The sequence below is a fragment of the Rhamphochromis sp. 'chilingali' genome, assembly GCF_963969265.1.
Source record: "Rhamphochromis sp. 'chilingali' genome assembly, chromosome: 6".
NCBI lineage: Eukaryota > Metazoa > Chordata > Actinopteri > Cichliformes > Cichlidae > Rhamphochromis > Rhamphochromis sp. 'chilingali'.
The window spans coordinates 30,896,998-30,912,341 of record NC_137933.1 but is presented as its reverse complement, the minus strand read 5'-3'; the positions used below and the strand labels follow the sequence as shown (position 1 = coordinate 30,912,341).

Below are 15,344 nucleotides of genomic sequence, written 5' to 3'. Positions count from 1 at the left end.
AGCAATTTATGTCAGAGTCCTTTTAGAGGTTTGTGAACCAGCCCTGGTTTTCTTTTCTTGTGTTTGTTGTTAATGGTAGAAGAAGTGACTGATTAATTTGTCCAACTCAATAGTTCCAAGGGTAGTGCGAAGTCTGAGATTTTTGAATATATTTTCAGTGCAATGTTGAGTCTTGTGTCAATCTCACAAGTGTGGCATTCATGGACACATCACACAGTCTTCACCTGCACCAGAACAGCACACATTCAGCTGCAATGGGACTTATGTATGTTGATATCTGTTTGTGTGTGTGAGTGTATGCATGCTCTTTTGTTGCAGCACTAAGCATGTACTTTTACATTAATGACCAAAAAAAAAAGTTCTTACTGGCATGTATTTTTTGGAGGTTGATATGCTTCTCCAGTTCCCGCCGCAATGTTACTTCAGCGCCATACTTTCCCACCGTCCCATCATCCACAAGGAGGAAATGGGAATGCAGGCTGTTGAGAACGTTTAGTTTGCTGAGAGGATTCAGTAGTGTCTGATATGGAGCAATAATCTGCAGTGTGGAAAAGAGCAGCCATTAACAGCAAGAAAAGTAAAGGAAAAAAAGGAGACTATACACACATATATACATATATCTTTATATGCACACATAAATTACAACTTCTGTGGCGCATTAACATTCAGGTTAGTCACAATAAGCTGCATCTTACGTCTCTGCCGATGAGATCGTTCCTGTTTTCAATCACTCCCCAGGGTGCAATCCCGATAGTGCAAATTTTCTTTGATGATCTTGAACAGTGTTCTTTGAGAGCATCTCCCACATGTTTTGCTACACCTTCAGAAACAAATAAAAAAAGTAAGCTTTTATTCTTTCTTTAAAAAAGGTTTCCACTGCTAAATATTCCTTATTATTATTAGAAATAAAACTGTCCACGCAAGTCACATATCTCAGCATAATCTTTCACCATTAAAAATGCATTTTATAGATATATTTAATCAATGTTGTGAAAAGAAATGGACAACCTCCATCTGACTTTCAGACACTAAAAACATTGGATGGGTTAAACTATAATACATCATATCAGCAGATTTATGAAAGATGCCTAAAGGATGCTCAAAATCTACCTACTAACAGTCTATATTTAAAGTAACCTCGACAATAAGGTTGGGTGATATGTAAAATGTTTCCAACCGACATTCATCAGGCCAATAAATGACAATAGGCGATATATTCACCTGACTTTTTCGTGACATTTTGATGGGCAGAACTTATTTGCGCGTTAAGAACATAGAAGAAGTCCAAACATGGAGGGCTTAGTTGCAGCTGAATGAGTTTTAGTAGATATTTCACTTCTTTATTTTAGATTTTAACATTTGAAGTGGTTGTCGCCACAATCCGCCACACTTTTCAGTCACACTTCCTTAGTTTTTCTGATGTTAGTTTGTCATGCTTTAATGATATGTGAACATCTTTTGTACATGTTTTCATATGATATTTAACATCAGTTTGTTTTAAATGTTTTTCTTCTTCACTGTCTGTCTGTATAATAATTAATGTTGCTAATGCACGATGTAAGGTGCTGCACAGTAAAGCAGCATGATTCATTATTGATGAATGTGATAAGCGGTTTTAAAATGCGTTTGTTACTAATTTTGGTCATTTTCTATTAAACAGTTCTCAAATTTAACTAAACACTTCAGTGTTTCTTAGCTTTAGACTAGTTGTGGATTACTGTGCTTTTCCATAGAGGCATGCTTTTACTTCACTGCCAGTGTATTTGGGATCATTCTGAAAAACCAAAGCCGTTGCCAATCAGATGCTTTCCAGATGTTATTGCATAGTGAATCAAAATCTGACTACTTTTCTGGGTTCATCATTCCATCAATTTTTACAAGATCTCCAACACTGAAATGCAGCCCAAAACCTCCTATGTTTTACAGACAGCTGTAGACATTCACGGTTGTGCCTCTCTCATGCCTTCCTCTATGTATAATCATCACAATTTAAACCAAACATTTCTAATTCAGCACTCTATAAGGCCTGTTGCCACTGATTTTCAGTTTGCATACCTTAGCCAGTTCTCTCTGTTTCCACTCCTTTAAAAATGGCTTCTCGACAGCCACCCTTCCAACTGAGAAAAACTCCAGCGAAGCTTCAGTGAACAGTAGATGGCTCAACTGAAAGGCTGGATGAATTTTCTATTTCTTAAAAGACTGTTGATCTGCTACAGGAGATTCTTTTTTAAGACCTGCTACTTCTTTTGTCCTCCATTTGTCCAATCTTCTCAATTTTTTTTAAGGACCCTGCACACAATGTCAAGACATGCTAAGGTTTGGGCTAACATTTCTTTGAGAACTACCTTGTTGGTGCAAGAATACAATTCTATGCCCATCAAACTGTTATCTTTGGCCTTTTTCATAGATTCACCTAAAGAAATAAGAGAAAATTAAGCGTTTTAAAAAGCCTAAACCTACAATTTAGATTTGTATGGTTAATATTAGTTCTTTGCTAATTTGTCTGTTGTGTGCAGACACAACACTGGTCCATCACCTTTTTTAATACTTGAATGATTCATAGGTCAGATTTAATTGGCTTAACAAATCTGTTTGGGGTTGTGTGAGAAAGGCCAACTGGCATAAAAATCTGCCAAATCATAAATGCAGAGCTACCCGTTGTGGCGACCCCATGGAAATAGGGGAGCAGCAGATGTAGTTTTATTAAGTGATAAATCTACCATTAGTTTATGTTTTTCAATTTTCTCTCATTCTTAGACAAAATAACAGCCCATGTTCCTCTCTTGTTCTCTGTTCATTAAAGTACATGCATTGCTGTCAGGTAGCAGAGTCCAAATAAATAAAAATAAGTCCAAATAAAAGAAACAGGAAAAAAAAAACCCCAGAGTGTTAATGACCAAAATGCCACTGATGGGACCAGCTCACAACAAGTACATTAGCCCTGGAGTTGTTTGTGAACCACAATCCTTACTTGTTGGATCCTATAAATTCAGCAGTAATTTGTGAGCCGGGAGACCATCCCAACTGGCCAAAGTACCAGAGATGGATTAAAAGTAATCACCGGTCTGAGTAATTGACCCTGTGAGTAATGATTTAAACACTATGATCAGACCACAACATCTTAACGCCATACTGTGGCTGCAAACACACATCAGCCTCGACTCACAACCAAATGACACGGTTAGAGAACTTCTGCTACATCAGCGAATCACCATTAACGGGCTGTTTATTTGTGTAGGATTGCATGGCTAAGAGTCTTCCAAAGAAAAATGCCTTTTAAGAATTTGTTAATATATAGAAATTATAATTATTATCATTAGAATTAAAAATTAATAATAATAATAATAATAATAATAATAATAATAATAATAAAAAAGCATGTTTATTCAGATATATTAATAAGTGTATTTTTCATTATACCAAGAATCCGCTGACTCAACAAGGAAATTTTACATTTAATTAGGTTTGTTGTAATGACCAATTTCTCCTACGCGAGAATAGTACAGGTAACTGTCGAGTGAATTCACACCAAGTAATGTCATATATCCTGCCTCTTTCATGCTCCACCCAGGGATCACCCTTCCCCAAACCAAAGCAGAGTATTTCTAGTAGAAGACCATTTATTGTGTGCTATATGCGAAAAAGATAATCTTCCACCCAATCAAGCATAGTTGGCAATTCATTTGAAAACCAAAAGGATTTCAACAACAGATATCTTCCTATTGGTCAAACAATTGATGGGCGTTACCTTCATGAGAAGCTACATCAAATATGTTCCAGGACTGACAATCATTTTCTAGCAGCACCAAAAACAAACTACCCATGAAGTTCTGTCACCAGTTCGAACTTGCCAAACCTAATGGAGGCTGCTATGCTTTCAGCATTATGATCAACTTTTGGTTTTATTTCTAACACATTTTGTCTAATCGCGCAGCATTCAGTGATGGTTTCAGTGGTTCCATCCACCAGTAGCAAAACTAATGAAGCCTCTTGTCTCATTAAAACATAAAGATGATACCACAATGGTCAGTCACTGCTGAGAATATGAGGCCTATTAAGACTTATTCCTCAGAGTTCTTGTGCTGAGGGAATAAAGATCTATTTGTGAAAACCACATGAAAATGTTCATCCCGAGACTCTGATTTCAGTATAAAAACAAAGCTATAATGATTTAATATCCTTGAAGTGCAACTTGTTCAAAATGTATTGAGGCCAGTAACACTGAAAAGGTAGAGTCCACTCAGTGCACTGTGGCTGATAAAGTTAATCTACAGATAACGCAGTTTCTTCCCGCTGAGCACATGTTGGACAGGACTTCCTTTCCACAATGACTGAACAACCTGTTAAACATGAATCTGCAGCTTTTGTAAAAGAAGAGTTTGATCATTAACAGTCTGATTTATATAATTGTTCGGTTTCTTTTGGAGAAACAGATTTAAATATTTTTGAATATACATATAAATGTACATTGTGAGAATCTGGACATAAAAGTGTAGATTTCCAATATTTTCCCTAATTTCAACAAAAATAAAAAAATGCCTTTCCTCATTTAAAAATCAATCTGAATTGCAAGACCTTTTAAAAAATGATACAACACGCAGAAGAACTTTGTCCTTTCCACAGTATTTCAAAAAGAACAATGTTTCTCTGATTATTTACCTGTGTTAACACCACCGGTGAGAATCCAGGCCCCGGTGGTGACAGCAGCTTTGATGAGGCCCTTGCCGATCACCTGCTTAATGCGGGGGTGCAGGTCAAAGTTCTGAACTCCTCCGTGGACAGAAATGAGGATCTTGGGAAGCTCCATGTGCCACTCCTTTAGCATCAGTCGTAAAATGCTGTCTGGCCTCGTGTCATGGGACAAGCGTACATACTGTCCACAGTTTCACAAACACAAGAAAAACATGTTAGCGTAACACACAACAAAGAAAGGATGGGTCATCACACACAATAAATTTGTGTTTGGATTGAAGAAACTTGCCTTTAAATATTATAGAGAGTGAAGTGCCACGGAAAAATAAGCTAAAATCAATTGAAATACACAATCTGCACTATTTATCAAACCGTTTTTGATCAAACTGTTTTGTTTTTTTATTTCATCAAGTCGAGCCTAAAGTTGTTTACCTATAAAACTCCAAGACCAAGGATATCTATGTAGAAGTCACCACACCTTAAATACAGTGATGGAACACCCGCCCCCCCAACACAGTTTCTATATTAATGTTAAATTTAAAAAAAAAAAAAAAAAAGTAAACATGAGACAGCAAAGGGGATTAGCCCCTCACCTTGGCTCTGTATGAGTGAGACCCTCCCTGGAAGTTGATGACACCATAGGCATCAGTGGGTCTGGCCTCTGTGTGTTTTTCCACTGACCACTCCTCCAGCTCGGGCATAGGCACATTGGAGCTCTCACCCAACTTCACATCTGAGTACTTGGTGGCCAAGCTGGCTGTGAAGCCAGCATGTTGGCGCACCAGCCGCCCACAGCAGCACCTTAAAAAAAAAAAAAAAAAAAAAAAAAAAAAAAAAAAAGCCAAGATGAATTTTTCAAATGTTTGCCGTTTCAATTATTATTAGCCATGATACAATTTTGAAATAAAAAGAATAACAGGAAACCAGTAAAACAATTACAACAAGAGTTTTCAAAAGCAGAACAATAATCTAGAGAAACAAACAGTACAAGGAACAGGAATCCATGCCACACCTGATAAATATTCCTGAAGTGTTTTTCGGAAAACACTGCACTCTTCAACTGAATATTATGTTGAACTATGAATGTGAGCCTATTATTTTTTACATTATTTTCTATAAACACACATTGCGACAATGTTGGCACCTCAAAATAAACATTGCTGCGGTTTCAAATCATGCCAGCCAAGTATAAGTAGCCACTATAAATCAACAAGTTCAGGCTTTAAATTAGGTTTTTTTTTTCCCCCCTAAGATTTCCTAACATCTGTATGTGTACGAGACAACACTGTCATGTGAGGCACACAGCTCTGGCTGAGTACAGACGCCCTGTCCACCTGCAAAGCAAACCTCCTGTTTGCAATGGGCAGACAATCAAAAGCTGCACAAAAAGGCAGAGAAGCTAAAGCGGCACATCATCATTAACAAAAACTGTTTACATGTGCATAGGATCCCTTGTTCAAAATAACATCTTCCCCCAATAGGCCAGAAGATGAGATTATTAGTCATTTATTTATATATTTTTTTTTAAACAAGCCCCCCCCCCCCAAAAAAAATGCCAATTTAATTACAGAACGTACTCCAGCTAGATTATTAAGAATATAGGATAATTAATTTGTTTATATACAATTTATATTTAAAAAAAAAAGCTTCAGAAATAGCAGTAATGGAGAATAGTATTGGAGTGCATGCTGTGTTAGATATAGCAATTTATGTGTTAGTTTTCATTTTAACAACTTCTTAAATTAGTTGTGCTATGACTGTGCAAAACAAACCAGCGATGAATGGGAGCAGTTCAAACCCATTCCTTAAGATTATAATAACCTTTAATGTAGTACTTCTAGTGACATTTTAATCAGGAAAAAAAACCTACTCATTAGTGAGGGTTCATTTAACCTAATCTGCTTCACAGTTGAATTAGTTGGTGGAAACATCGTCACAGGTCCAAAAATGACCCCAGGCCATTGGACCATTGATTTTGTCAAACCCTGCATTAATAGTAATGGCATTCAGGTGTACAAAGAATTCTCAGGTACTACTCAGCCGCCTGGGACATGTACTGTATATTTAGACTTAGTCAATCAGTGCAATATTGCATGTGTTTTTTGTCATCTGTATGTTTAAGACCCTTTTTGCAATAAAGTAAAGGTGCAGGTATTTGAAATGATTGTACAATTCATTGGACTATTGGACCTAGTTTTGCCTTGTTTTAGTGTTTTCTGGTTATAACTCTAGCACACAACCTTCACAATCTTTCAAAGCCTCTTAACATAGTGTGGCAGAAGCCAAGACAATGGAGACAGCTTTAAATAAATAAGAAGAGTAAAACAAATTCAGCAAAACAAATTGTCCTTTTCATTTACAAGATCGACCCCTGGAAGTACTAAGTCTGGCTCTGTCTACCTGTGACATAAAAAGAGAAGTAGGTACCCTTATTTCCTCTTTTGCAGCAATATGGGATATTGCTTATATGGGGGTATAGTGCAAATGTACTCGATATCATTACATAATCTTAAAATAAATATAAAATAAAACACATTCACTGAAATCCAGTTCTCATAACGGCTCTTTAAGCTGCTACTTAAAGAGGGTACAACATATTGGCCCCATTGCCGAAGTTTGCTACCTGGATGAGAATCTGGTTTTGTTTTTCAAAGCCATACCCTTACACATGTCATTCTTTATACTTTGTAATAACAACTTCATGACACTGATGTACCCCATTCTTTTTACAGCTGAAATCTTGATTATAATTTCTGTGTTATAATTCTAGCTCCACCAAAATCAATCAACTTGGGTTGATATTCTGTCTTTCTCCATTAAAATGAAACTTCCAAAAAAAAATAGGAGTCTCATTTCTTTGTAAGTGAGCAAACTTACTTAGCAGGGTATTAAATGTATTAATTATAATTAATTAATTGTAATTAGTAAATTAAAATTAATGAGCTGTATTTCATTCTCACAAAGCAGCTCTATAAGTAACAAGACAAGTCAAAGTCATGCCCAGCTGACACAAAGTTATTGTTACTATCATTCATCATTTATTCATTACTATCAAGACTTGAACTTCCAGTTCATGGTCAAAGGTGTAGTAACTGGCACTTGCTTTGGGGCGCTAAGCTTAATCCATCTGGGAAACATGTGGGCAGAGTATAGCATTGCTTATGAACATCTCCTCATTCTGCCATACAAGTACAATGGCCACAGTGAACAAATCAGTCCTCCATTAAGGCAACTCGTTTAAAGTGACACTAAAAATAAGCTTGGGTTAGATTTTGGTCTCACCCGTTTCAAAATATTACACCCTTGTCACTAAAACACCATCTAGACGAACCCTGAAATTATTAACTGATGGACTAATGTTAGGATAAATTTAAATGGCTCTCACATTTCCTTTTCCGCAGGAGAATTTCTTATGCTTCAGCTCTTAAATCGCAGTATTATTGACCCACGAGACAAAAAAATAAATAAAAATACATATTATTCTTATAACTTAACTATTTGAGTTATCGGAAATTATGACCATTCCACTACAAAAAAACCCCACATCAGCTAATCTTATTGTGCTGATATATGCACACAGATCCTGACAGTTTCAGCTGTGTAAGGCCAGGATCATCTACTCATTATTGTGGGTATACGTTTTTGGGTTTGTTTGTTTTTTTGCATTTCCATGACTTATTGTATCTATAACATCAGTTAGCACTGCACTGTTCAGGACTTTGTGAGATAAGCAGATGCTGAGTTTATGTTGGAACGCAGTTGCCCATTTATTTAGACAGTGAGTTCAAAATAACTGCCTGGAGGGCTGCAGAGTGGCATGGCTTGGCTTCTAGAAACATTTTAATATTCTCCACAAGATGTGTGCCAAACATTGCCAGACAGGATTCACTGGCAGGGACAAAGGTGATCTAATTCACAGCCTCTTTACTTCTTTCTCCATTTCCATCATTTGTCTATCTCCCTCTCGTGTCAGCCAGATGTTGACACCGGTCTCCCTTAAAGCTTCTGCCTGGGTGTGTAACTGCAACAGTATTGTGGTACTTCCAACTCTGAGGCAGCAAGCTACTAAAACATATACACAACTGAAATACTGGACACACTTGGTAAAAGTGTGTCCAAGATATGAACCATCTACAGATCAATGATGACAGATTTTTCTAAAAACAAAAAAGCCTAATTGTTTATCATTATTGAGTCTGAGCTTTGTTTTCTGTCTTCCTCTACTAGCCTTAGGGGAGAATACGCATCCTAACACATAAAGCCTGGAATTTAATTGTTTCCTGGTAAAGGTTGTTGTTTAGTGGAATTTCAAAGGAATTGCAAAGAATTTACCTCTGGGGGTTATTCTGATGTAAAGCAGCTGGTTAGGCATGGATTCTGCCAGGCTAACCCTGTCAGATAACAGAGAATGAGTCGAACAACAAGCAAACAAATACTCACCTGACGAGCTGCTGGCAAATCTGGCATCCTGGAAGGCATCTGAAAGAAATGCCACAACAACTCAGTCAGTGTGAATATAAATAAAAACAGAATAGATAAATCTGAAGAGTATTTCCGACCATACACGACGGTTCTAAAACAAGACTAATGTGAGGGTTTGATTTCTCCAAGTCTGGAGGAAGTTCTCAGCAGAGAAAGTTCTTTAAGGACATTAAGGAAGGTTAACTGTCTCCTGGGCAGACAGCCCGGTTAAGTTGGCCTTTAACCAAGAGACAGTTATGAAACCTTCCAAAGGGACTCACTTTGATCACAGTCACATGCCACACTTTGACCTAATGTTAAATGAGCCTGTGTTCACTAACACCTCTGAATCATTTAGCAGAAGCCGCACATATAGCAGTTAACAGAGAATAACCAGTTTGCAAATAATTGATGTAAAAGAAAACACAGGAAAACGAGTCACCCATCATTATTGTGAGTTTACAAGAAGAAAGGAAGACATCCAAGGACTGTTTAACTGTAAATATAAGCTGCTGGTGGGAACATAAATTTTTTTTTTTTTTTTTAAAATCACCTTTTCCTTTCCCGTTTCTCTGAAAGTGGATGAGTATTTATAGCAACTACTGCCCCTTTAACAGAGCTGTTTGATGTTTGTCATGCACACAGTGTGGATAAGTGGCCTTCATGACACGCCAAGCCAAGAAGACGCCTGCATATAATTTCAACACTGCATTGTAAGATTCCAGTAAGTCTGCAGAAAAATACTGTGTCAAAAGACCTAGACAGACAGACAGACAGATAGCTATATATCTCTCTATCTACACACATAAAAGATTCCTAGTCCAATTCTCACTGTGAGGATGACATTTTATTACTTTCACACCGGTATAAAGCAGATACCTGAAGCTGGGGTATAAACATCATATCAGAGCTAACAGTGCTAATATTGCTTTTTTTTGGGGGTGGGGGGGGGGAATCCCATCCCTAAGATTGAAAGAAGTCACGATCCACAGGTTCATCACTTGCTTAACCCCACACTTAAATCTGTAATTTTATTGACAGACGTAAACATTAAAACAGACTCATTTTGCCTCTGGAGAGTAGTCGTTATGGTTTGGGCCTTCTTTAACTCACACCATGCAATTACGCCGTTTCCATGGCTATCACCAGCAGACTCACTACAGTAGGTCTAAGCACATACCTGTGGGGGTCCTTTGACACTGGAAGTATGTACACACATTCCCTCTTGGTGAAAGTGCTTTCTATCCAGGATTTCTGGGACTGTGAACAAAAAGAAAGAGTTGTGAGCAGCGGCAGCTGAGGTCTCTCATGTTTAACGGACTCAAATGCAATTCAAGAAAAGTATACATAAAAGATACGTAAAGAAAAATTTAATGAGAATAAAAGCAAAGTATGTTTTAAGTTATTTATAACAATGTTAAATAATAAACTTCAAGACATCTTAAAAGGCTAAAAGGGATGTTGCACCCCTTAATACAGGATTTAGTCTATAACAATTTAAGGGGATTAGAAGGTTTAACACAGGAGAAAAATGAAACAGTCATATAAAATCATGACAAAAAGAGCTGACGAGGAACACCAGTTAGAGGCATCTACCAAACAGTATAAACAGCCTTCTAATTCTACAACAGCATTTTTCTCGTAACAAAGGTTTATGGTGAAGGAATTTTCATTTAATGCCTCGTGCCTTATTGTTCCCCTCCAGAGCAGCTCAGAGGAACCCAAGGGCGATTAGCACTATTAATCTCTTCAGCACAAAGAGGGGAACCTGCAAACACCTTCTCCAAAACATTTCAACAATTCCTTAAAATCTGACAAAAGTAGCAGAGCAACATTTTCTCCCGGAGGTCACGTTAAACATTTCTCAATATCAGCATGTTGTTTGATATAAACTAAACAGAAGCATCTTAAATTCAGGATCCGAAGTTACATCCAACACAACAGGATTTAAATCTGCCTCCAGAAAATACTGAAAACATGTCAATAAGCATGTCATCCCACATCTTGACTAATGACAATAAGCAACCAAGTTTGTACCTGGATGTCCTCCTCTTCATCTCTGTGTTTAAGGGCTTTGTACAGAAACATACCAGGGCTCCTTCACGCATCTCCTGGACAAACCACAACACCCACAGCCTCTCCCGAGTCCTGGGTCATCAGCAGCAACTCACTGTGCTGTTAGATCTGCACGCAATTTCCATACAGGTCTCAAAGTCTACAGCTGCACAGTTACCATACAGACCCAGCTCGAGTTAAACGCTGAGTGATCAGTGAGAGGTTGCAGCCTCCAAACTCCATCCACAGTTAATCTGTAAGAAGCCACTCAGGGGGCAGATGAATGTGTCTGAGACAAACTAGATATTATACTTAGGCTGGAGAGAAAGAAGTGAGGGAGGCAGGGGTGTGGGAGAGGATTAGTGGATGGGCAGAGACCTCAGTGATATATACCTAGTTGGCTACTGACAACACACCACCAACTGTGATTCATGCAGTACACACAAAACCTCTCCCAACAACTCAGGCACTACAATTAGTCTTTAAGAAACCTCCTTTACTTTGATACTCATTTACAGGAGAACAGCATAAAAAAATGCCAGGATTAAATAAAGGCAACTAAGTTTAAACAAAAAGGTCCCAACATGGATTAATACACCAACTTAACGAAGATCCTGAAAATTAATATGGGTACAAGGGGGTCCAAACATTATTGTTCAATTTCCACTTCTATGTCAATAAAATATAAAGTAACATTACCTTTACAAAGAGATTTATGTTTACACAAATGCCATTTATCATATTCAGCTGTTTTTTAACATATCAGAACTTTTTTTTTTTTTTTTTTTTTTAAATCAGTCCTAGCAGTTTGTGGGGATGGAGCATTCAGGTGTGTCTTAACATAATGCCAAGATGGAAAGACATCAGCAATGATCTTTAAAAAAAAAATCAATTATTACTGTCTATCAATCTGTAAAGGATTATAACGCAATTTCCAAACAATATCAAGTCCATAATTCTAGTGGGGAAAAAAAATCATGACAGCTGTTAATATTCCCAGCAGTTGAAATTCACCCAAAATGAGACAATGTTCAGAGAAACAGCACAAAAAAAAACAAAAACAAAAAAACAAAAACAACAACAGCAACGTCTCAGACTCTACAGGCCTCGGTTAGCATGACAAATGTTAAATGTCGTGGCAGTATAATTAGAAAAAGACTGAACAAGTTATAGGGTGTTGGGCAGGGTTGCCAGTAGAAACCTTCTCTCTAAAAAGAACATGGCAACACAGCTTAGGTTTGCAAAACTGCATGTGAACAAACCGCAAGACTCCCGTAACTGTCCGCTGGACAAGACCAAAGTAGACATGTTTGGCTGTAACGCACGACAGCACATTTGGCAAAAACTAAACAAGGTATCAGCGTAAACACCTCATGCCAACTGTCAAGCATGGTGGTGGAGGGGTTAGAATTTGATTGTTTTGCAACCACTACAAGCTGCACCTGGGTAACTTGCAGTCATTGACCGTATTAACAAAATAGTCTCGAGTCAAATATGACAGCATCTGTTTAACATCTAAAGCTTGGCCCAAATTGGGACATGCCACAGGACGATGATCAAAGCACTCTAGCAAATCTACAGCAGAACGGTATAAGAGAAAAGAATAAAGTTGTTGTGATGGTCCAGTCAAAGTGCAGACCAAAACCTAATTGAAATACTGTGGCAGGGATATTAAGAGAGTTGTACAAAAACCTCAATGAACTGAAACAATATTGAAAAGAAGAGTGGCCCAAATGTTTCCACAATGATGTAAGAGCGATAAAGAGTGATAAAGTCTTAAAGCAAAGGCTTACTTCAACTAATTGCTTCAGTTAGGGGTTTTTTTTTTTTTTTTTTTTTAACACTGCTTTTTCCATTTTGGCTTCCTTTTTGTCGACTAATGATGTGGTATAATACTCTAGCTCCTGCACAGGGAGAAGAAAATGATACAATGGTCTACAGCTTTTGACAGTGGCGATATGAACATTACTTTGAGTTACAATACACAAAAAGACAAAGTGCTGGTAAAATCCAAAGTGTGCAAAAGTCAGAAACTGTCCACCAATTCTAGCACAAGATCGGCTCTTGTGCTCAGTAGCAACAATAGTGGGGAAAATAGGTGATGTTTTGCTCCCGAGCAAGATAGTTACTCAACCACCATTATCAATAATAATGATAACAATAATAATGTTTGTTTGTGTGTAAGTGAGAGATCTTTTTTTCCAGATTTCTTTGAAATTGCCATTGAATTTAGTTTTCCAGTTTGTGTTCTTGTGTACCAATTGAAGCTTCTTCCTATTTGGAATTAAGATTTTAGTTTATTATGTATAAACACCTATGTTAAAATACAGTTGTACAATTTTACAGTACATTTCACATGTTCAACAGAAAATAAATATTTTACTGTATATGATTAAGAAAATTAAACTTATATCTTCACATGTGAGGAGTAAAAAGAGCCCTTTAAGCTTAAAGGAAATAACATATTTGATTTCTATCATGAGATACTTATATTGACTGATAAGAAAAAAAATATACGATTTTTTTTTCCATAGCCCTTCTTCGTCATCCTGCCCTACCCCTGGCAGCATGCTCAGACAGAGCCGGTTGGTTTTTTTCCCCCCTCTGTGGCTTTATTTTTAATAATTGCACAACAAAGGCAATCGAGATTACAAGTTCTACAGTTTTACAACTCTTCACACACACACGCGCACACACCTTGGATTACCAAGTCAGAGTTGGTGTGACTTCTGACGTTTCAAATAGAGATGGACCGATCCGATATTACGTATCGGTCCGATACTGACCTAAATTACTGGATCGGATATCGGAGAAAAATAAAAAATGTAATCCGATCCATTAAATATCACGAAAGCACCTCACAAAACTTGCAACATGCCGTAACTCACCTCAGAACGTTAGCACGTCGGAGCAGTATGCACCACGTGATAGAGCGGCTGTGGCATGCAGGACCGGTCAGTGGTCTGGATAGCATGTGGAGCTTCGCTAGCAACCCGGCATTTCATCTCCGACAAAGTTATCCCCGGGAGAAGTAAAGCAAGTGTGTAAGTCCATCTCTAAATGTTTGTAAAGCATTCCTGCGTTAAGCTTAACAAGCGACTGCCTCTTCTTGCTGCTACTTCAATCATGAAACTGCTTAATGATCAGCTGATCAGCTTTTCTGTCGCGAGTCCGTCTCTCTTGTTTGTTTTTGGCCCACTTTGCACCAGAAAGAGGAAACCAGCGGCTGAACAACAGCAGCACGTTTAAGCTTGATCAGCTGTTGTTAGAATGTATTTAATATTACTTTCTACACCAGGATCTTTTTCTTCGTAGCTGACGGCTGGTAACTGTGCAGGGGCGGATCTAGCAAAGTTTAGCCAGGGGGGCCGATAGGGCATTAACAGGGAAAAGGGGGCACAAAGACATACTTTTCTTTCTTATTCTCATTTAAAATGTCTAGCTTTTAATAAATAATTATCTGAATCTTACACCCAAAGTTTTAATCTGATGTAAAATGAATAGAAGTCAATTACTGTATATAGTGACTATTAAGTCTAATATATATACCCTAGTAAGCTATAGTACTTTTTCCTTTGGGAAGGTACCATCTGTGCAGTCTGCAATTTTGTTGAAGAAAGATGTTGAATCTATTTAATATTTCTTGAAAAATAATTGATTTCTGTGCATTTTTTTTCCCACACTGCATCAAATTAAGGTTGATTACGTCGATTAAGCATCATGAGGTGGAGCGTGAGGGGTGGTTCCCTATTTTTTATTTATTTATTTTTGTTGTTGCTGGGAGTTGGAACCCTATTAGTTAGGTTGCTTAATATTTACGCTAAGTACTCTTTAAAATACCAGAATAGGGAGGATGGTGTAGGTTGAAGTTTATTAGATTGATCAGTATTGCTGAAATATTTTTTTTTGCATACAGGTATAACAGAATAGCTTTAGTGTAGTTGTTGTTTTAAACTTGAGTATGAACTTATACAAAATGCAGCAAGATATTTAAAAAAAAAAAAAACAGTTTTGTTGATTAAAAACACTATATCGGATTCATATCGGTATCGGCAGATATCCAAATTTATGATATCGGTATCGGACATAAAAAAGTGGTATCGTGCCATCTCTAGTTTCAAACACACCATGTGGTT

The 15,344-nt window shown here is 37.4% G+C and overlaps 1 protein-coding gene across 3 annotated transcripts in view; it reads right to left on the bottom strand.

The window, feature by feature from the left end:
• trpm7 (transient receptor potential cation channel, subfamily M, member 7) overlaps positions 1 to 15,344 on the bottom strand; it is a 139,904-nt gene that overhangs the window by 106,396 nt on the left and 18,164 nt on the right. For all 3 annotated transcript variants that reach the window (XM_080883992.1, XM_080883993.1, XM_080883994.1), the window contains exons 2-7: positions 10,334 to 10,413; positions 9,133 to 9,171; positions 5,286 to 5,493; positions 4,660 to 4,873; positions 696 to 820; positions 367 to 538 (exon numbers count right to left, since the gene is read on the bottom strand). In XM_080883992.1, coding sequence (XP_080740118.1) covers positions 367 to 538; positions 696 to 820; positions 4,660 to 4,873; positions 5,286 to 5,493; positions 9,133 to 9,171; positions 10,334 to 10,413 — 838 coding nt within the window. The remainder of the gene's footprint in view (positions 1 to 366; positions 539 to 695; positions 821 to 4,659; positions 4,874 to 5,285; positions 5,494 to 9,132; positions 9,172 to 10,333; positions 10,414 to 15,344) is intronic.